Below are 23,778 nucleotides of genomic sequence, written 5' to 3' on the forward strand. Positions count from 1 at the left end.
ATACCCAAGCAACTGAAATAAAAACAGCAGAAGACTTTTATACTTTTAACCAATATAGTAAAAACAAATACTGACAATATAGAACACCCCTTTATCAGTGCCTATGGCGGGGCATTTTTCCGAGGTGACTTGTAAAATTGGCTGGTTGTGAGGATTCACTTCCACCGGGGTGGGTTAATTCAACAGTGGTATTTATAAACAAGGGTTAGTAAGTGTTAGCCGAAGCTAACAAAACTGTCCTGGGGGTTCAGAATTAAATAGAGAGCAATAGAATGTGCTTTTTATAGATTTCTACTACAATGTCCTAAGTTCATAATGTCTAGTTCCATATTAAAATTCCCTTCAATCAAATTCTGACTACCTTTGAAGGTGCTAGTCTTCCATTTATAAACTTAAGTTCTCTTTATGTAACTCTCGGTTCCCCAGAACAGTACGACGGTCCAAGACCCATTAAGGATCTCGGTAGAACCTCCACTTGTTAGCCTTGTGAGCTAACAAAATGTTGTTCTGGGGGTGTGATAAATGTAAGAATTTGTAACTACGGTTTTCTTATGTCTTTACTCTATGAACTCCGATATACTCTCCCTAATATATTCCCTCGATCCAATTATCTCTAGGACCTGATAGCTATATCAACAACCTTGCGCATAATGATGGCCAAGGTGTGTTGATATTCGCTAGCATAGCTAACAGTAAGACTGAGCCACAACTGAACTCAGACTAATTTTTGGTACCTAAGGGAACAAGTCTAAGGCAATTTTTTATTCATTCTGTTGATCCTTAGCCAACCAGTAGAGCTTATTTTGTGGAGGATTTTAGACTAAGCTTTCATATAATTTGAAAAACGTTAAGCTTGCTCCAAGTGTCTAACTCGTGTCCTTTAGTGAGCTTTCATGACTCGGATAGCGCTCTTGAAATAAGTTAAATTATAAAAGCGATGCAAGTGGTTCTGGACACAGGTAGGGTCGAACGCGGAGGAAATGTCAATCATATGCCATATACCTTCAGCCCATCGATTTAAGTGTACACTAATTCTTTATTTTGTTTATCATTCTAGATTAGCGATACTTCAATTTCAATGATCAACATATACCGTTGAAAAGATAATTCAGAGCACTATAAGCTATGAGAAGACTTTTAAAGTTTGATATGTTAGAACTGAAGGGTTGTTTTTTGAAAAATGGTGGACAAAACGGAAGAGTTAGTATATACTCAAAGGGAATGAACCTTACTCAGCACATACCAAGAATAGCTGAAAAACTTTCTGCCCCATACAACCCTCATATCAATAATAAAGTGATTGATTTCGAACAGTGTCTTAATACTCAGTCGAAGTAAGTGAAATCTCTCATCATCTTAAACTTTAAACTGCTTGATATACAAGAAAGATTTAAAGAAAAGCTGAGCATAATTAGGATCTAGTTGGTATTGATCTGATTAATCTTTATTAAGCAGTTCATTAATACAAACTGCATCTATCAGAAGTAAAAAAAAATTCTTTTAGCTTATTTATAAAAATCTCGATTCAATTTGTTATTTAAATCCTTACCCTTGGAATCAAGATTACACATTTTTTTTTTATAAGGAACCTTAACTTTGCTCTGAGCCTGGAGTTCCTTATTTTTACAGAGAATTTCAGTCTCAAAGATCCTTATCGAGTTCCTTACTACATAGGAAATTTTGAACTTTTTGCCCCTTGAAAGATCAAAATTTGGTCAAATTAGTCCTTATAAGGTACATTATTTTCAAATCCACTTATTCTCAGCCTGAGCAGTTCCTTAACAATTCCTTATTTTTTGAACCAATTTCAGCCTCTAGTTCCTTATAAACGTGTATTCAATTCATTAAAACAACATGATAACATGATGAAATAAATATCCTTTCAACTTTAAATTAATTATATCTACATGTCTACCTCAATTTAGAGTGCGTTAATAATCGCACCCCTCTCCACCGATAAAACCCATCTAAATGTAGGTTCTTAAAAACTCAAGGTTTAATTTATATTTATACATTTAGTTGAAAATTTGCATTTCATTTCAATCAAAGAGACTTGGTCAAACTCTACTGCCAATGTTAGTACTTGCCATGATCAAAAAATGTCTGATACGGTATTTTCTATTGCGGCTGATTTATAAACACAACGGTCGATGAAAAAAGCGTTATAGTTATTAAGCCATTGATAAACAAATATCTTTCCGTTAATCTCAATCTTGCCAAGGCTTTAATCCTTTGATCAAACTAAAATATTTGACACTTTATATTTGAACTTTGGTTACAATTTTCCTAACGCAGACTAAAACAACTCATGACAAGAAATTAGGCCTAGTGTTTAGGTTGATTCCAAAGTCTTAATTTTGGGTCACACATGTACGGTCGTTTGTGACTCGAGTGCCCCAAAACTCTTTAGAACTCGTAATATTACCATTTTCTCTCGCAAATCACCGATTAGGACTTTCAAAATCTCTAGACTACCTTTAGCTTACTGACCACAAGTATCTATCAATCAACGATAAATGAAGAATTTCCCGAAATGATATAAACTTCTTCTCTAGAAAGAAATATTATTCCAGCAAATCGCATCAGAAATGAAGTGTTTTTTTAATACTTTTGATCAGGGGCGCGCTTGATCAACTCCAATATGAAAGAATTCAATATTATTTCATAGTAATAAGATCAATTAAGCTCCAATTTTCTTTGGTAATTTGCTAATATCGCATTGCTCGGTATTAGCTTCCATTAAACATTCCAATACAGTGCTAATTATTTCTTGTGAAAATTATTTTTAAAGAGCACACAGATTGTGAATGTGAGATACTGGGAGAAGTACTGATACTCCATACGAATTACATTACACTATTTTCTATAAGAATAATTTCATAAGAATCTAAGAACTAGAGAATAAATACGCTTAAAAATAAATTTTAGATCAAAATAATAATATCTGTTTTGCTATAGAAATAGCCTCGAAAAAATAAGAGCAGCAAAATCTCGATAAAATTTGACTGGTTCTCATAAAAAGTAATGGACATTAGAAACGTTAGATTGACGTTTAAATAACATTGTTGCTAGCATTGTGCTGGCATTTTTACCCTGATGCGTTATTCATCTCTTCTCAAAAACCTTTTAAGTCCCTGAAGTTAAAGATTCAGCGTGGGTTGAGTTGACGTGGGTTAATTTATTTAAAGTACATCATCAATTGCATGTTTCTTTTATAAGAACATCCGAAATCCTTCAGATGTTTAACTTTTTGAGTTTCAAGCTTAAAATGTTCTCAATATGTTTTTAATTTCACCATTTTGTGAGTGTTTTTGTCAATATCTTTTTAAGAAATCGGGTGTTTTAGAGTCCACAAAGGATTGAAATGTTGTTAAATAGTTTGTTCTTATAAGAAAAACGTGTATCATTTCAGCCGACTGTAAAACTTAAATGTCTCATTAAACCAACCCGGTCCAATGGACTCTATAGAGAAAGATCTCTAACTGTCCCTAATTCGAGACGCCCCTGTTTCACAAACCTGCTGGTACCCCATTCGAAATTCAATGTTTAAAAATTGCACTCCAAACCTATCCCCACTGAATTTTTTAACTTTGAAACAATAGAATTTATATCCCCGTTTGGCTTTCAATAAGAGTTTTCATCCCCACTGAGGAAAAAAAGTTCTACCGGGGCTGTGAGACAGGGGTGTTTCGAGTGATTATCCTACCTTCCTTCTGCCATCAAGGGATGGAGAGACTCACGATGCTCGGTGCCCAACTACACTAGTAAACTTGAAAAACAACGACCAAATATGACATTATTTCCAAACTTTAAGAAAAAAAATCATTGGATATGTGGCATATTGAGATAAACACATTTTAAAGGACTGTACCATAAAAAGAAATATGTGATAAAATCCCTCATCATACATAGGAAACGAAAATTAACATCAACGGATCATCAAAAATAAAATCAACCAACAAATTCACATGTTTTCAAATGTACACAAACTTTTAAAAACTTTGGTGATCATAAAATCAACCAAAATATCAAATAAGAGTTGTTTTGCTCAAATCAAAACAAAGCAATAGTTTTTGATAAAACAAATTGACATTTCCTTTACCGAGATCAACGAGAGCAGAATGACTTAAGTTAGCAGTTTAGACTGGTTTTTAGTTGACAAGCTTATTTTGTTTGAACATTATATATCTCTTGTATAATAAGCTCTGTATACGTATATTCTCTTTTTTCATAACATAATGTACATATTATTCGTTCAAACGTGATATTCAAAAATATATTTTAATCAACTATAATACCCTCTATTATCAGCTAATTATGTAAGCCAAAACATTGGTAAAATAATGGTTAACCTTAGATATCCTGTATATTGACATTCATCTTAATTTGAGCGATTTGAGCGAACAATCAATTCTCTTGCTCTGCCCTCCATAGTTTTTTTTAATTTATAGAATTGTATTTCTCAGGTCTATTGACCTCTAAGAAACTTAATAAATCTTACATCTTAACAATTTATAGATCTTCTCGTTCCATGCGTTTGTCAATTCTAGTTTGAATTTCTCTACGGACGGTGCATTTACAACATTGGTTGCCAAAACCATTCCAAGTATCAATGCTCCTATAGTAAAGTGGATTCGTTTGGTATCCTCCAATGCCGTCTTCTGCGAAATTCCTCTTAGACGAAATTCCTTGTGCTTATACGTTGAGGTCGATTTTGAAGAACGAGGGAAGATTTATCATTGACATTAAGATGTTTATTTACTTCCACCATATCCCCGATTTTACGCCGCGGATCTTGAGGCTGGGTAAGTTCATGACTTGTAAACGTTCTTCATATGAATGGTTTCTATAACCACCGACAAGTCTTCTGGCCCTACGTTGGACACTTTCAATTGCATCAGAGTTTTTGATCAGGCGTGGAGACCAAACTGCTTGTGCGTACTCGAGGTGAGGTCTCACAAATGCAATGAAAAGTGTGCGAAGCATCTCGGGAGAAAGGAAGCCGAAGCGTCTGTTAATCAATCCAACGATCGAGTTAGCCTTCTTGATCTTGGTGTAATATGTGCTCTTCGAAATTCAATTCACTATCAATAATCACTCCAAGATCCTTCTCTTGATCGACATGTTCTAGGACAGAGCCTGAGCAATCTTGTAAGGATGTGCATGTTGAATGTTCCAGAATTTCCCTTGTGTCAACACGTGGCACTTGTCAGGATGGAATTTCAACAACCAGTCATCAGATACATATGCGTGGCGGATTTAAGTAATGTAAGGTAGGCTTTTTTTATAAGAATGGTGTTGTTTTATTTCATGATGGACATTCTTAACTTATATCAAGCTACTCTAATCCTAATCTATCATCTTACTACATTAGTTGTCTGGTTCGTATCAGTTTGAACCATAGCATCTTATACCCATTACACATACATGAAATATTTAAAACTTTCGTGTAAGAAGAGCCAATATATTTTTAGAGATCAAGAAAACCATGCATGACGAACAAAAAAATGATGGGGAAAATAATCCTAAAATATTCTTACAATATATTCTTAGATTAAGATCCACTCCAGCCTAAAACTCGCATGTAGTACATTCGAGCAAAGAATTGGCATTTTTGGGAAAGCTTTTAGCATTACTGGGGGATAATTCGAAATTTACAGGTAAAATGATCTAAAAATTGGCATTCTCAGGTTGAAACCTTTCTCTTATTGATTTTCGCTAGCGATTTTAGATCTCCGTATATCTTATTCCGGGAGATATGTTTTCGATTTGCATCAATATTTTTAGCCTAGACACAGAACACATTGGTAATTCTTTTCCACTGATTAGAGTCGATGACTTTTGTAGATTTTAACAATAGGCTGTGGAAAACTTATGCATTCCTCTCCATTTTGAATTTTGAGTGATCCGTCATCTTTCTAAATTTGTGGCATTTTAGAAAATTTCAGTAGCGCCTCTTATCCTCAAATTATTTTAAAGTTAGACTCAGACTTCATTTTCAAGCGATTTACAAAGATTTTCAAGTCACAATGAAATTTCTAAACACGATGGCTAACCACGATGGCTAAGGAATCCCTTTTTCATTTTGTGGAAGAAACTCATTTTTGGTTGAAACTAGCACGGCAAGGTAATCTTTTTAAATTAACATTTAATTACATTTTGATCACTTTGTCCTTTACATGACAAACATCAAATCTCTCGCCAATACTGAAATTGAATTATGATTACTGTGGAGAGTAAAGAAATCAAACACGCAAATTTGTTCAATGTAAGGAGAAATTCGAGTAATAGAGATTCAAGTTAGAAAAATTCACTGTATATTTAGTAATTTAGTAATCTCTATAGAGAAAAAGTCAGGGCCGGTTAGGCTAGCACATCAACAAATAAAGTTGTTCTCCCCTTCCTAAATTCATTTTAATCAGAATTCAGACTGTTACACCTGAATCACGCAAACCTGCATTAAAATGGTCACTGATATTTCCTTTTCTTTTGCTGACGTAATGGTGGTCTGGACACATGGTGTTTAGTTTAAATCAAAAACCAAAAGATGATATACATCTATTGATATTTTTTAGGGATGAAATAAATTATCATAAATTATAGATGACCTGCATACGTCAATGTCAATATCGGAATTTGTGTCTTAGATGTCCTTTTTACTAGACTAACGTCATTAAGTTGAATTATCCCACGGATAAATTAGCTTTAGTCAATTACTGTGTGTGTAAGTAAACATGGAATAATAAGTCCAAGGTTGATTAAGATATCGTGGTATCTACAAAAAAGCTTTGATTTTGTGGTCAGTATATTGAAAAGTTTCCATTTCTGCTTTCCACCTTTTCCATTCTTTGGTTAAACGCCGACAGACAAAATTAAAAGTTGAAAATTTTAAATTAAACCTTTTAATTTAAACAAGTGAAATGAGGAACTTGGTCCGAGTTTGTGTATCTAAGCAAAGGAAAATAGGTACAGGGCAGGAACAAATAAATATGTGAATACCCATTCCAAAAAAAGCCTTATTTTCCTTCATTAAAAAGTACAAAGGTTTTATCGGTCCTAGGTCACTTGTTCGACAGTACACTTGTGCGACTGCTCAGTTGTTCGACAATACATAATTGTCGAACAAGTGGGATTTCGAACAACTGGGAAGTCTGACAACTGATCTTCCCACTTGTTCGACAATACATTTGGCCGACAATTTTCACGATTTGTCGACAAAATGTATTGTCGAACAAGTGTACTGTCGAACAAGTGCAGAATCCCCGTTTTATCCAGACCATAAATTTTGGTTTACAAATTTCTAGTAATCTGAGAAACGCTTGCCAACCAATTTGTCGGATTTAGTCCCTTTTTATCTTTTTTTTTATCAATATAATTTTCTGTTTTGCAAATGAAGCATAATCTAAAGCTCTCCGGTTATGTATTTCCATTGTAGAATCTTCCTGGAAGTTAATTAAAAAAACGTGTTTGCTACATCATCGTCTAGTCCGGTATCGAACACAAACACAAAAATTTATTGGTTATGTATATCCTTGTAGTAACTTATTCGGATACAGATACAATAAATTAGAATCCCCCGATTTACCTTTTCTGACATCCGAGGGAAACTCCAATAAGAATTTTTGTCTTAAATATTTCGATTATATGGAATCTTTCTTCGAGGTATTTTGAGAAAGACTTGATAAAAAGACTCTTAAAATTCTAGTGAGGGTTAGAGATGTGATATTTTTGTTATCTCGAAAATGCAATTATCTTAGGATAATGGCGGTATTTTTTCCCTTGTCGGTATTTTTTTAAAGAAACTCCCATAGAGTGATTGATATCGAAAATACCCAATCTCCCTAGTGTAGTGCAGGAAAGTTTTTATCATGTTGGTTTCAAATGGATGATTCGATTTCAGAGCTTTTTAGACCAGTAGTTTTTCCGTAGAATTTCACCGGGTTTATGTGATACGGGGTTGTCATTTACTTTTCTATTGGGCTCTTCCAGAAAATTTCTGTATATGGGGGGTTGTGGATATATTGTCCGCGGGTGGGGGGGGGTGTAGCGAAAAATCAAAATTGTTATATCCTCCACCCCCATATTCAATTTTTTTCTGGGAAAGCCCGGTTGATCCGTTTGGTATCCATACAGGGAGTGGACAAACTTTTTCAAGACAAAAGGAATTCTTGAAACTGTGTGTGGATATCCCCTGGAGAACTAGATCTCTGCCTGGAAATCCAAAATAACTTTTTCTTTGGAATATTCGGAATAAATGAAGTATCATCCCACCCCTGAAAGAAAGGAAATATAGGTTTACGGTGCTTAGTCATCAAACCTCACGGAAAAAAACAACTTATATATCAAACTATATAGGAGAATGGAATTTTCTCTTTAGAGACCCATTATCCCGGGTGCACGCATTTATAGCTTTTTGATAGGCTGGATAGCGCACTGATAAATGATCCAGTGTAATTTGGAAGACACCATTTATTGCTTTGCTTTAATACATACCACTTGACCCAGAAAAACAATGAAACAGAAAACCACGACCAATTGACAAATTTTTCAGATTAAGGAGGTATTTCTATACCCAGCCGGCACACAGCGTCAAAACAACGTCCATTTGACATTCATAACGTCCAAATAACGTTATTTGAACGTTAAAACAACGTTGTGTGCCAGCTGGGTATGTTAGTTTTGAAAACTTTGAAGGGGTTTGGCATTGTTTTGGTGTTGTTTTTTTAATAATTTTTTTATAATGTGCGAGATGTGTGGGATGGTAAGAATGATAGATCGTTATCAGCAAGAAGATTTTGTATTTGGACTATCAAACTTTCTTTGTAAACGATTGAACGTAAAGTTAGTGAATATAAATTTGGGGATTATCTTAGATTTTCTCTAGTTTCGACAGTAAATGATAAAATGTAACAGAACATATTATAACATATTCACAAAAAAAGTGTTTCCATGAATTTCACAATAAAAACACCAACGGCCTTATTGTAGTTGATGATGAAACCGTCAAACCGTACTATATGACAATCAAAAGACCATCTGGGACATAGAAAATACGTAGGCTTATCTACCTTCTTAGACGTGGACTTAAACAACCTCTCATTTCTATTTCACATAGAAGATGTATTCGAAATAAAAATCAACGAAAAAGTAAAGAGAAATTAAAGTAAAAAAAAAGAACTTTTAAACTGAAGAGGAGGGGTCGGATAAAGGATGAAAAGTTGAAAAAAAGGCGTGAAAATATATTGTTTTTGAAATAGAATATCGAAAGTAGACAAAAACAAAAATTTGATCAAGGTGTCGGAATGAAAAAATAAATCAAAACTCAATAATCGTGTATGGATATGATGAAGTGTAATATAACCAGCGATATCATCTCTAACGCTTCATTATGCGTTAATACTTCAACATTTCAACAACTCGAATACAGCAGCATGCAACAAGATCCACAGATGAGATTGTTCTTGGCTATTGAAAGCGCTGTCTCGTGGTATCAATTAACTGTTGTATCATTGTCGCTATTGTTGAATATTTTCACATTATGCGCATGCTCAAGTAAAAGTTATTTGTCCAAGCATAAGTTATTAATTCAATGTTTATCGGCGTCCGATCTAATTTACGCCCTGTCCGAAATGTTATATGTTCATCGCCGGTTTAAAGAGCACGAATGGCATCTTGGGGAAATCTTATGCCGTTTCACTGTCATACCTCACGCTTCAATCACGTTCTCCATTTTCGTGATCATATTCATCGCGTGGGATCGTTATCGTTCAATCGTGTATCCTTTCCGTGAGAAAATGTCAAACAAACGGCAAATCGCAACCGTCTGTTTTTTAGCGTTCGGTGCTTTATCTTTACATTTACCAACGCTTTTGAATCTACGCATTGTTGACCACGGTAAAATAGATTGCGTACGTGATATGGATCCGTCATCGGCTAAGTACTGGGACCTGCTAAATATTTTCGTCACGCTCCCTCTTCCAGTCACTATCATGTTATATTGCTATGTGAACATTTTACGGAAAGTTTATAGACGGTTTACGACCATTTCTAAGAAATCAATGCATGTCTCGTCAACAGACTTCCACCATAACAAACAAATCACTCTTATGTTGACCATCATCGTTTTAGTATTCGTGGTTACAACACTACCCAACAACACCCTAATCCTGTGGACCCTTTACGCACCAAAATACGATCCAAAAGAAGCAAGAAAGATCTTTTTTATTCTATACTGGAGTTCAGCACTGGTTCATCTTCATTGTCTTGTGAACCCCTTTATTTACATATTGAACGATAAACGATTTAAAACAACAGTAAAATCTATACTAAAAGGCCTTTTATCATCTGGCACTAATAACTATCGAGAAAAATCGTCAACATGTAACGTCAAGGCTTATATCGCAAACCATTGTCTTAATGAAGGAAACCCTTTAGCTCTCAAAGATCAGTCGTCAACAACAGGAATATACTATAAGAAACATGCATACCCTTATCCGAAGAAAATGAGCTTAAGCACTCAACAAACACTTGTATTGTCAAGCAAAGGTCGACAATCAATAAGCGAACACAAATCATCTTTCAAAGCAAGTTTTAATAGGAAGACAGAGACATTTGTTTGAAGTTTCTACGAAAGAAGCAATATGTTTAATCAAGAGCCGCAAAGATCCGGCTAAATGTTTTCTTTCGTCAGAAAGTCTAAAAAACTTTATTCTATATCGAATTTTTCTTTTCGTAGGGATAAGTAATTTTTGGATTATTTATCTGATAGCCACTAATATATTGAGAGGAATAGATTGAGATGACATAAGTTTGCTGATTTGCGTTAATGCTTGACAATGCTCATTTTTATTAACACGATTCAAGGAAAAATTGGGGGAGTTAAAAAAAATAAAATATTAACTAAATAAAATATTGCGGGTGGGCAAAAAATATGGTCTACTTCCCGAACAATTAGTGCAATATAAATTCTAAAAATAAGCTTAGCTTCTCTTTGCTTTTTTACGACACTTCAGCAAAGTCCCTGGTGACGGGTAGTTCGTATTACGTTAATATCACGTCTCTATGACGTCTCCGATTATCAATGTTATATCAAACTACCAGATGTGTCCTATATTTTTACGCCACAAAATTGAAATTAATCAACAGCCACGAAATTATACTTCCCCACTTACAGTCAGCGTACTGGTGTCGTAATTTGTGACGTATCAACGACGTTCATGCGACTTATATTTCCCAGCTGGAGTGCAACTAACAAAGGAGAAATATAATTTCCATCGCACTAATTGCTCTGCAAGTAGCACAATTTTTGTCTGACCGTATTTTTTTGCCCACCTTATAGGGGGCGTACGGGATATCGATACATCGGTATTGCCCTTTACTTTAGATCCGCATAACAGTATTAGGGAAATAAAAAATCGGTAATCGGTATTTCGAAAGCATCTCGGTATCGGTAAAAGACCGTTTTTCTTATTAATGTTCTGGTCAACTATCGGTATCAAAGATCGTGAAATCAAGAAATCATGTTTTCATCATTGAAATTTTAAAGAGAAACAATGGAAATGGAGTCTAGAAAATTTACACATATGAATGTTGGTACAAAATACTGAAATTGATCGGTATCGATATTTGAGTGAAAAAGTTCGGTATATCGGTAATTGGGGTAAAAATTGTGTTTTGACTCGATACTTTTTTTACGGACACCCTGTATTTAACCTTAGTTACTTATTTTTAGGATTGAGCGCAAAAGTATTGTTTTTCAAAAAATAGAGGAAAGAAAAACATCTTATAAATAAAATATTTGGAAATCTAATCCTCCAAACTCCAGAAAAATGCATCAATATGGATCTAAAAGTGTTTCCATGTTTGTGTTTGTAAATACTAAAGAAATTGACCTCCAATGAGCCCTGTCAGCTCTGCAAAACCTGCATGAAGAACAATGCAAGAAAAGTGAAAATGAAATTGAAAACGTCTGTTTTTAATGTTTCAACTGCATAACAACAAAAATTTGTGGTTGTTTACGCGACAAGTGAATTTTTACGCATTCAACCATTTCGAAAAGTTATGCAGAACGTACATTTACTTAATTGATTATTCATGCTGAAGAAGAGCTTTCTAGCAACTTGGGAATTTTGACTGATTGTCTTGTTTCGACGAAGAAAAAATAATAAAAGTTGTGCTTTTTTTATATAAAATTTGTTTTATTGTTTTTGTTCATGTGGTGAAATTCCCACTGGGCATTAGGGATATAATTTTTCGTGGTCATCATAATGCGCACTTTATATAAAATGCTCCTTTTGGGAGCTGTTTTGGTGGTGTGCACCTCAGCCAAGAAATTCGTTGCCACCGAAGAGGATGTTGATAAGAAGGTGAGTGATTCTTCATCTTGATGAGTTTTATTATAGAGGAGCACCTATTATACCAGATTCGATGAGATTGGACCTTGTGAATGTTGTCTATATGTAAGCACATTATGTACCTGCTGTGTCCTGTGATATTGAGAATTACCCCAAACAGATTACCATAGAAGAGTGTTTCCGAGTGTAGTCAGAAAATCTGCCGTATACTATCTTCGCTTTCTTGATTTGAATGATGGCGCTGCGACAGGACAATTATTAAAAAAAAAGGGAATTCTGATTGGTTTTAAATTCAAATTTGGTGTGGCAGTTAATAGTTTCAGTTACATAATTTGTGGGTTCCACTGGACTCTCTCCTTTTCCCCCTGTCAGAATTAGTAAAGGCAAAAAGTAGTTGAGCTCCAGCTCCTGGACTACTCCGAGTGCGCCTATACAGAGGACGCATACTTTACGTACTGTAATTGGTTTGGCAAAATCTCAAACCAGAACAGACAGTGAGACAACAGACCCATATCAAATTATCTTTATAATTATACATATCCTATTTCGCTGACTATTGGCTTACAAGTACCATGAAACTCTGAATTCGAAAAAATTTAGTAAACTCTCATTATAATCATTATGCATGTACAGTGGAGTCTCCATTACTCAAACACGCACGGGTGAAACAAATTTGTAAAGGTTCAAGTTAAAGAACTCCATTGTATATACATAGTAAATGCATTACAATTACACTTCGAGTAGAACCTGAGTTTATTAAAGTACTTACAGTAGAACCTGTGTCCCATCCTTACCAGTCTCCTCACCGTGATAAAAATATTACTCGTAGCCCAATCTCACTTCCGAATGGAGAATTAAGAATTTTTTTCAAATTACTGTAGTTTTAGCAGACATCCTTATATCTTCTTCCCTCTAATTTAAAATGTTGGCTGGTATTTCAGGCTTGGATTAGGCTAGATAGGAAAAGAAAATCTAAAGGAATTCCTTAGGAAAAGCAGAATGTTAAAAATATGATTAAACATTCAATTCTCAAAACAAAATCTCCAGAATTTTCTTGTTTGAAATAATTGTTTGATGATGATGAATTCATTTTCTTTTCATGTGGAAAAAAAACACCTGTGACCACTTTACTCTGTATGACCGAGGATGGAAAAGGCCTACAAATATTCTGATTTCCAATTTTCAAGATTTTGGGGCACTTTTTTAAAACTCCTATCTCGCAGTCCCGGTGGAACTTTTTCTGGCAGTGGGAATGAAATTTTCTATCGAAATCCTAATGGAGATAGAAATTTTATTGTTCTCAGGTCATAAAATCGAGTGGGGAAGGTTTTGAGTGAAATTCTTTCCCTTGGATTTGAAATAGGAATGGAATCACAGTCAATTTTCAAGTGCGGCTGAAAATGTGGTGTATTTTTTCCAAACGGAAACGAAATATTGGCCTTAATAATAATTACCCTCAGTAAAGTAGCTCTGATTACTGGTATATATTATTCAAATTACTGATCTATATTTTTTTTCTAGGACGAAAGCTTTGCTACAGACCAAAAAGTAAAAAAGGTAAGTTTTGTTTCTCTCCCTTGTTCATCAGTAAGATTCATTATATCAAAATACCCGAATTATACGTACTTAGCAGTGTTCTAAAGGTTGGATTTTTCTTTTTAAGTTAGAAATCTTTGGGGCGCCGAATCCACTTAACCAAGAGTGGGACGTCTGTTTGTAAAAAATTGATTCCATTTCATTCCAGAATATGGAGTCATAGTAATTATACAGTGATGTGAAATCTAACGCACATTGTTCTTTTGTTCATAGATGATTGCACCAGGTTATTACTCCCAAGAATGTAATGTCCACAAAGCATGCCCAGAACCTACCAAATATTGTCACATGTTTTTGTGTGTTGACTGTTTGAAAGAAAATGTTGCTTGTACACAAAACGGACAATGCTGCCCAGGAACTGAATGTACTTATGGAAGATGCAAGAAAGGATCAGCTAAAGGAAAAGAAGGTATGTTATTGGTTGATGTTATTTCAAAGTCGTACCCAGTTCCTTAGTTTGCTTGTAATTCGCTTAGCGGTCATATTTTGTTTACGTTCATTGAACATTTAAAAAGGATGAAAGTTGCTGATATGTGTAAAAGGATCTGCACAGGAAGTTAACATCATTGAGCTACAACCAAAAGAGCTAGAGCAGGAAACTTCAACCTTTCTCAAGCAAGAAAAAATTAAACTTTAAGATTTGTGCCGTCTAATATAACGGATAGAATAACGGATTAAATCTAACGGTTTTTTATTTTCGTGCGGTATATTTTTCAAAATCTTGCAATGGCGTTTGTGTGAAAACTACGCTGGTCACGCGTTTTACAAATTCGGAAATAAGTGGCTTTATTTCTCATCCAAGAGTTCCAACTCTAGCCCTACGGAGCTTTAAACTAAATGGTTTTGCATGCCAATCTCGACTACACCCCTGTGTCACAGACCCGGTGGGACCCCTGCCCCACTGGAAAAATAAGCCCAAAATTCGTCCCCGGTGGAGGAAAACTCCTTAAATTTCGTCTCCATTGGGAAAAATGTAGTATTACTATCCCCACCGTAAAGTTTTGATCTGAATTTGCCGTCCCCACTGGATTTTTTGTATTGAAAACAATGGAAATAAATATCCCCAGTTATAAAATTTAAAAGGAGTTTTTCCCCCACTGGGATATTTGTTCATATTAGTTCCTAATTCTATCCCCACTGGCTATGAAATTTCCACCGGGTCAGTGAGACAGGGGTGTTCGACTATGTGATACTGTAAAAAATTGAATTTACCTTTTGTAAACTTTACCTACACTTGCTAGTCCAAATTGATACACAATTTACAAAAATATAAGAGATATAAGATCGTCATCTCCAGTCTTTTTTTCGAAATGGCTTAGGAAATATGAAATTTTTTACCTTTAGTTTTGAGACTCAGAAATTTGGCTCTAACATTTATCTCTTTAACAACATATTTTTTTCATATTTCAGGAACTTTCTGCGATCGTCAAAAGGATTGTTCCGGACCTGATCTTTGTTGTGTCCGTGAGCCAGCTATTAACCCAGTCATCAGTATTTGTAAACCTGCTTTAGACGAGCATGAAACTTGTGGACCATACAATCAATTCAGAACTGTATATATCGGAGGAACTGTCCAACCTGTTTGTGGACCATGTAAACAAGGCCTTGTCTGTAAACAAGTCGGGTAAGTAGATTTTTGAATTGATTATCGCTAATGGGGGACAGACAGGGAGCCGTCTTGCATTTCTATAATACCGAGTTATGTATGTGTGTTTTTTTGCGACTGAGATGGTAAGCTTTTAATTTGCTTAGATCCTGAATAGCTCAGGACAACGGTAAATCAGCACTTTTACCGTCCTCGACTTTGCGGGTCAGAACTACGGGTTTTTCGAAATCACTTCAGTCACTCTACCGTCCTCAATAATGCAAATACATAAACTCGGTAATCTGATGTATAGACGACGGGTTCGACCTACCAGGCAAACTTTGGACTATTTTGAGTAATAACAAATAAATTGTAGTTGAAAATTTCGCACTAAGTTTCTAAGATAAAAAACTTTAGAACCCGGGGTGGGGGGGGGGGGTTCTAAGGCAAAATGGGTTACGGGATGCGCCGCTGGTCAAGGTACCTTTTTTAACCTCCACGAGTCCCAGGTAGGGTCGCAAAAACACCAAAATAGAATAACCAGACCCTCGTAGGGTGCCTTTTTTGGAAAATTTGGGGAAAAAGTAGAAAATTTGAGAAAATTTGGGGATTTCAGTCCCATTCAGGGTCTGAATTTTTGAAAAAATGAGTCCCACATAGGGTCCATTTTTCGGACCTCAGCGGAGCACCCCCGTCGGTCGGCAAGGGTAGCACTCCCTGGGCATTAGAAGAATAATACACTTTGAAATTGTCACTACTCGTACATTAAAACAGATTTTCTATCCCCATTACCATCTAGCCCCTTATAATTCTCATTTGCTTAACAGAGACAGGGGTGCTTTCATTTTTACCAATTTTCTCTTTTCAGAATCTTTGGCGTTCACGAGATCTGCTTACCTTCAGGTGGAAAAGGAAAGAAATAAACGACTTATTATACAAACTCTTATAATACAGACTCATCATCTAAACATTATAGCACTAATGCTAATGTTATCGATGTAAAACATTACATGTTACATCAATGTTACCTTGTAATGCTTAAGTATAACATCTCGCTATTACACTAACAACATACCAACAATTATTGTTTTTATGATTTAATACAATCATATTGTTTATAAATATTTTTATTTTCGTAATATACACTATCTTAGATTATTTTTGAAATAACCTAGATTCCAACTACTTAAAAAAAAACAATTTTTCCCTGGCTTGCCCGTGAAAAGAATTTTTGAAATAATTTTTTTTTGAATTTTCGACCTAATAGTAGCATTATAAATCCGCAAAATCGAAAGACTTTTATAATTTCGTACCTGAAAAACTAACAATACCATTACCTAGAGAACTGTTATTTTTAATCAGAAACATAATTTTTTGTGAATAGAACCATTCCTAAAATATTTGAATCAAAATAAATTTTTATGTTGTCAAATTAATTCGACTTGATCGATACACCGATACCCCTTAGCATCGCTCTCAACCAATGACGCCAATATTTTGCTTTTATTACGATCACCACCATTACCTTAGTTCTTAGTTCAGGAATTCACCCTAACCTTATTGTCTCTTGAGAACAGTACTGGGGGGAGTACTCTCCACATCAGTCAAAAAAAGATAGGCATAGTGAACTCCGTTGACAGACGCTTCCATGTCACCTCAAGTGCTCCCAGTCTGGGCTACGAAAGTGAAAGTGAGACAGACTTTGAGGTATGATGAAAAGTTCTCGGTACCAGACGGCCACGGCTTTTTTTTCGGCACGGTCGTTTGTTGGGATAGGGATAGGCAGGAAAGAAGCATCCTTATCAACGTGGCTTGTTTCTGCCACAAAATCGCGCTGATATTTATTATGATAGTTAACAGGGTGAAAAGAAAATCAAATCTTATTAGTATTTTTTGAAAAAAGCAAGATAAAAAGAACCTTGTTAGAAGTCGTGTTACGATGTGTAAATTTTCTTGTTGCACTTAAAAAATAATACGGTAGAATAAAAATATTGACTTTTTAAAGAATCACCCAATTAAGGGGTCCCCCAATTAAGCTTGAGCGTTTCGGGCAAAGAACTTGATGACATTTTGGACAGGAAGAAATCACCCAGTTAGGCTTGAACGTTTCGGGCAAATAACTTGAAAATTTGGACAGAAGAAAATCACCCAGTTGGGCTTGAGCGTTTCGGGTAAATAACTTGACATTTTGGACAGGATGAAATCACCCAGTTAGGCTTGAACGTTTCGGGCAAATATCTTGACATTTTGGACAGGATGAAATTGTGCTGGGCGTAATTGTCCCGGGGGCAATTATCCTGTCACGCTAGCATTTGTATTTAAAGATAGCCCAATTTCCCTTTGGGATGGTAATTACTTTATTATTTTTCTTATTCTTGATATGTACCGTGAAAAGCACAGGTCGAAATCATATATCGACGCTGTGCCGACCAATCGATATTCTATTCAGCGCGCAATCAACGCAGACAAAAGTAACCATGACGACCATCCAAGATCTTGGATGAAGTTCAAAGTTCATATTTTTATTCCTGTCGTTAAAAACACAACCAAAAAATTATCATCAATGTTTTTTAAAAATAGTCAGTGATAGAGAATCATAACATCCCCTCCCCTAATTTATACAAACTTAAATATGTAAATTTTTAATGATATGCAGGCGAATAAATTACTTTGAATTGAAAAAAAAAATTGAATTGAATTGAATTGAACATAAAGTCTGTCTATTATATCGATTCAATTAAAGTGACGTTTCCATAATTAATAGTTTAGTAATTACTGTTATACATTTGGGGATCAAGTAAAAGATTTCTTTCAAAAGAAACTCACCGCTTCAATTAAACTTGGAGGTTTCTGGGGAATTTGTAAATAGTAAAATGCATACTGATACAGTCTGCTAGACATTAATAAGGTAATATTTGCTCTTCATCTTTGATTCTTTCTACAGGGTGTCCCTAATTAAAGCATCGACCTCTAACGGATGGACGGATAACTCATTGTTTCAAAAACAAAGCGCGGCTTTATCCTTTGTGCAGGGAGCGCGTTGCCGCCAAAAATTTGAATTTTGGAGATTTTCAACATGGCGACGAAAAAAATTTTTCCGACATCGCCTGCATAACAACCACTGCAGCTGAAATATCTTTCTTTGTGCTTATGCTATCACTATGGAGTTTTTTTCAGAGGATTCAAAGATTGTTGTTGTACCAATATCCAGAAGGAATAATTCTCAAACTTTTTATTCATCGAGACAAACAAACCGACACTTAAACCTTTGAAAACCCGACAGGCTCTCATTTTGAAATTGTGGATGTCAGAGCTGGAGCAATATCTTGGTTTTCCCTGAATGAATAGGATTGCTGCTTCGAATGGTGGTAGATGAAGAGTTGCTCGAAAGAATTGAATTGGATCCACACCTATTCATGGTAGAGGGGCTCTATTCATTTTATTTGAAAATCATGCTGAGACAGACCGAAATGACGTCGTTACTAGGCTGATTTGCCTCTATCATCTCCTGCAGAAACTATGAAAGTTGGAACTTGAATTTTGTGTATCCATTCTCCTATCTAAAGCAAGAGATTGTATTCAATGAATAAATAAACTCAAAAGACATCTGGAAATGGAACATGATGCTTTGCAAAACATATATCTTATACATTTGGTGTGTAAGAACTGCTGCCAAAACACGTCAAATCACTCTGACTCAGGAATCAACTCTACAGCACACAACCGTGCGTTGAGCTAAAGAAAAGTTAATAAATCCATTGCAGTTGCATACTTCAGATAGCAGAGGGGTGAGTTTGTGTTTATTTCTAACCCCATCTTGTATATGTTACATTCTTTGGTCAAGTTTTAGCTGTGATCAGTGGTCCTCTTACTCTCTGTGGTAGTGCTTTATTACTGCTTTTAGCACCTGTATATCATATTAATTTTCTAATGAAATTAAAAGTATTTTCCAACTCTATTAAGAACCACAATAACACTAAAAATAGTGGAAGAGGGAGGCAGATTTCAGGTTGTCAATGGAGGAATTTTAAGCTACTCAAAGTGAACCTGCCTCTGAAAATCACTAATCTTTTAGTCATCTTATCATTTTATACACACATATCCTTATAAATTTTTGTTTCTTTTTTCCTACAGACTGACAGAAAGACGTTGGGAGTTACGAACTAGAATCATTGGATCCTTGTATGACGCAATAAGAATCTTAGCCAACAAATGCTGGATATCAATTATTATGATTTCATGATTTTTGTGTGAACAATTGGTGTGTATGATACAAGCTTCTGAAACTGAATAAAACTAAATCAAATTTTTATCAGAAATCTTTCAACGCAAGTCAGTAATATTGCTAGGAAACTGTGACAGTACAACACTAACAGATTGAGATGAATTAAAAGATAATAATGTTAACTTTAAAGATCCATTTATGGACAATGAATACAAATGTGAAATGACAAGAATATGATACTTGCATTATCGCCCTGCCCTTTGGTTAGACAATCGGGGGCGAATTGCACTACAGTGAAATGATTGATATTTTTCTATTTTTTTATACAATATATATTGAGATTTATAAATTGTAACATAGAATTTTATTGAAAGGTCCTTCCTTGAATTTCTTAAGCAGATTTGTAACTCTCTAGTTAATTAAACGTACCCAGAGTACTAGGTTTGTGAGGTGACCGGTAAGTCATCTTTTCTCAAAATTGTTGATTTTCGTGATTTTTGGACCCTTATAGAGACTCAATTTTCTTTTAAAAGGTTTTTGTACCCCTTTGAGAGACTTTTGAGGGTGTAAAAAAGGGACCCTTATGGCTCGCACATACTCGGCACCCATTTTGCCTAAGTAGCCCCCCCCCTCGGATGAAACACAGTTGGCCTCTCCAGTTTTCAAAATCTGTCAGCTATTCAAATTGTCTGCTAACATACTTTGGGATGATCTCAATTGAAATTTAAAAAAAAATGTTCTCTTAGTTGACAAAATTGACATGCCCTTGTTATCTTAAATACTTTGACTTTGGCTGAAAAATTTCTGAGTTTAAGTTATAAAGTAGTTATGAAGTTTTTACAATTTTAGAAGGCCATGTGATGATGTTTTCACCTTTTCCACCCTTTTTGTAATAAGAAATTTAACACCTTGCTGTTATTTCCAGGGAATAACTAGAATTTTTATTTGTCACTTTAAATTGTCATTATTTTTACTTAGGTTTGTTGTGCCAGTTAACCATTGTCCTGGTAAATATATTTCATACTTAATAATAAAAAAAATTATGGATTGTTTCTAAGTGAAAACCATGAAATCTGAGCTTATTTCTCAACAGGTTTGATAAGAGGCTTCTTATCGTTTGCTTATGCTTGCTATCTTTAAATCAATTTTGAACTTAAGTAACATTTCTTCATTTATTCCAAGCCTTGATTTTGGGGCTTATATCATAATACAAGTTTATGATAGTACCAAAATTTGGGTAAACAAAAAGGTTTTAAATACATGAAAGTTGAAATTAATATCCTTTTTATTAAATTATTAACAATTTTAGCTTAGGTTCAAAAAAGGATATGTTATTTAGCCTGTATAGTATTGTGCTGCCCAGGTATAATTTCGAAGGTTTGATTGAATAGAAATAGAATCTACTGAAAAATTAGAGAAGTGTTAATCGAACTCGTCCTGCTATATAAAGTAACATTACCCAAAAATATTCAAAGGGTTTGTCGCCATTCTGAGAAGAGTAAGTAAGTAAGTAAGTAAGTAAGTATTTATTTACCATTTAACACTACAAAAAAAGATACAAGTGATGTAATGCACAAAAAATATATGGAGGGAGACCGCCTTATAGTCTAGCTAATCAAAAAGATGCGGCCACCTAAGTACAAATTGCATTTATAACACTTTCTTCAAATTTATATAATTTTTAAGAAAATTTTTTAAGAAATTTGTTAATTAAAAAATAATTAAAAGAAAGTTTGCTAAGGGGAGGGGTGTGCTCAGTATCTCCCAAGACAGTAAGTAAGGGCGAGAGATTTAACAAAACTGAAATCAGATGAGCTCAGAGTAATATTTGGGTAAGATCGCTGAATGCTATTCCAATGGGTTATACAAATCTTGGAGAAAGATTTGTTTCCAAATGCAATGGTGTTGTAGGAGGGAACAAAAAGTAGTTTCAAACATGCTCCTCTGGTACTTTGAGTGTTTTCATCTTCAGCATCAAGCTGAATAAAGTTAAAAAACTCCAGAAGGTCAAAGGGTAATTTGTTATTTAGGAATCTGTGGACAATGACTGACAATGATTGGTCTTTAAAAAAATAAGATGATACACATGATTCAAGTCATACATGAAGCTGTAATTTATTGTCAGTTACAATTAAGTCTCACCCTGAGATCGGGTAACTTGCATCAGTGGAGGCTAACATGCATAGCCCTCAAATGAATGACCTGGCTGGTCATTAAAATACAAAGTTAAATCAAAACAAAAATGGTAGTAGAGTACAGCTGTGAGCAGAGCTGCTTAGTTTATTTGTTTTGCTGCTTTGATTGGTCAGTCATTTGATGGCTATGCAAGTTTTCCTCCACTGATGCAAGTTACCCAACTTTACGGTATATCAAATCATACAATTTACAATTACACGTGAAGAAAAATTTCAATTTCAAAACATGAATTCAGGGTCAATTTGGAATAAGATGCAAACAATTTAAATGAACTTTTCTTTAAAAAACAACAACTTTAAATCAAGAAATAATGGAAACATTTTTCAGTCCAAATTATAATAAGCCACAGTAGAAAAAATAATAATACCTTCAATTTAAAAAATAATACAATGTAAAGCCATTTTCAGCCACTTGAAATAATTTGAACTTTTAATTAACTTAATTTCTTTTTAGTAAGATAAAAAAACAGCTAGACAGCTAGAATTATATATTCAACAGTATTCAAGGATTTGAAGATACCAGATGGCAACAACATAAAACCTAGTGACTGTAAAGAACAAAGAATGCACATATATGAATTTCTGCCCCTTTTATTGTGGAACCATAATGAGTGTTTCTATCTATCAGCAAACAAATATAGTACCAAAAGCCTGATGATGATTTTCATTTTTATTGTGCATATTATCGGTGTTTTTTTTCTCGAGGAATGTCGGTCAAGCAGTTCATAACTGTGTATTTTACTAGGATCATCCGCCACACTAACATGGTAACCGAACTCAATTTTGTCGTTGTCTATATATACAGGTGGAAAATGGAGTTGCACGTTAAATTCAGTTTATTGCCAATTACGTTTTATTTGAAATCCAACATGATAATTTTTCTTCTTGTATGACAATGGTTAAATCAAGGTGAGAAGTTGATCATAAGCTCACAACTAATAGACAAGCATTATTTTCACACTATACGCCACCACCACAGAGCTTGTATGTTTCATCTCAACACTCTACGTTCATAAAAAATTACTTTTGTTCCAGCTCGTATTCTGTCGTCTGTGTGTATGGACACGTGTAAACAGGATGGACACCTCTGTGTGCTGCGAGGATGAAGAACCTGAAAATGAAGACAAAATTTTATGAGTGAAAGTGTACTGTTAGCAGAAGCTGTGATATTATAGATGGAATTCCTGATTTTTGTTGAAGTTTCACATATATAATAGTATTTATCTCAATGAGATAGAAGGAAGATTGATGATCATGCATGATAAACCCCACCTTCACAAATAAAATGTATGTAAACATTCAGATTTCCCTTCAGATGTTTAGATACTGGAGTGAGGATCTGTATTTTGTATTTATATCATTAAGTTTATGATACAAAAATATGCTAATACTGTAGATTATCAAGTTATAATTTTATAAAAAAGAATACACATCAGACGAAAAATAAACAAAACATCTATCTACCTTTCATAATTGTATTAGAAACTGGGTTTGAAGATGATCATGGCACTCTCTTTTACTGGAACAAAATTTGATAATAAAGCTTGAAAATTCATTGACAATTCCATACAATTTTCAGCTTCTTTCCTTCATGAGCTCCTTTCCCTGTTTCCTTCATTTTCAAGTTGTTTTTTATTTTTCTACCCTACATCCAGGAGAATTACATCAACTGGGTTATCGAGACCTCGAATTTTTCTGATGCAATGATCACGTGATCATTCTATTGATTCGGGAACAATAAAACCAACGCGCTTGAAAACAATGAGTTATCCGTCCATCCGTTAGAGGTCGATGAGGTGGTCGAAACTTAAAAAATAACCCCAT

At 34.7% G+C, this 23,778-nt stretch overlaps 2 protein-coding genes and 1 long non-coding RNA gene across 3 annotated transcripts; 2 read left to right on the forward strand and 1 right to left on the reverse strand.

The window, feature by feature from the left end:
• The first annotated feature begins 9,293 nt into the window (after positions 1-9,293).
• On the forward strand, positions 9,294-10,655 carry LOC136797692 (C-X-C chemokine receptor type 2-like). Its single transcript, XM_067054277.1, has one exon. The coding sequence runs from the start codon at positions 9,336-9,338 to the stop codon at positions 10,617-10,619; it is 1,284 nt and encodes a 427-aa protein (XP_066910378.1). The 5' UTR covers positions 9,294-9,335; the 3' UTR covers positions 10,620-10,655.
• Positions 10,656-12,143: 1,488 nt separating this feature from the next.
• Positions 12,144-16,458, forward strand: LOC136797693 (dickkopf-related protein 3-like). The gene is made up of 5 exons (XM_067054278.1): positions 12,144-12,365; positions 13,875-13,910; positions 14,163-14,358; positions 15,360-15,573; positions 16,403-16,458. Exons 1-5 carry the CDS (start codon positions 12,267-12,269, stop codon positions 16,455-16,457), a joined length of 600 nt encoding a protein of 199 aa, XP_066910379.1. The 5' UTR covers positions 12,144-12,266; the 3' UTR covers position 16,458.
• Positions 16,459-21,849: 5,391 nt separating this feature from the next.
• On the reverse strand, positions 21,850-23,743 carry LOC136797694 (uncharacterized). The gene is made up of 2 exons (XR_010845288.1): positions 23,419-23,743; positions 21,850-23,065 (listed from the first exon to the last, which is right to left on the reverse strand). It is a non-coding gene; the product is annotated as an uncharacterized lncRNA (long non-coding RNA).
• Positions 23,744-23,778: the final 35 nt, after the last annotated feature.

Source organism: Clytia hemisphaerica, unplaced genomic scaffold (genome assembly GCF_902728285.1).
Source record: "Clytia hemisphaerica strain Z4C2 unplaced genomic scaffold, Clytia hemisphaerica genome assembly, whole genome shotgun sequence".
Classification (NCBI taxonomy): domain Eukaryota; kingdom Metazoa; phylum Cnidaria; class Hydrozoa; order Leptothecata; family Clytiidae; genus Clytia; species Clytia hemisphaerica.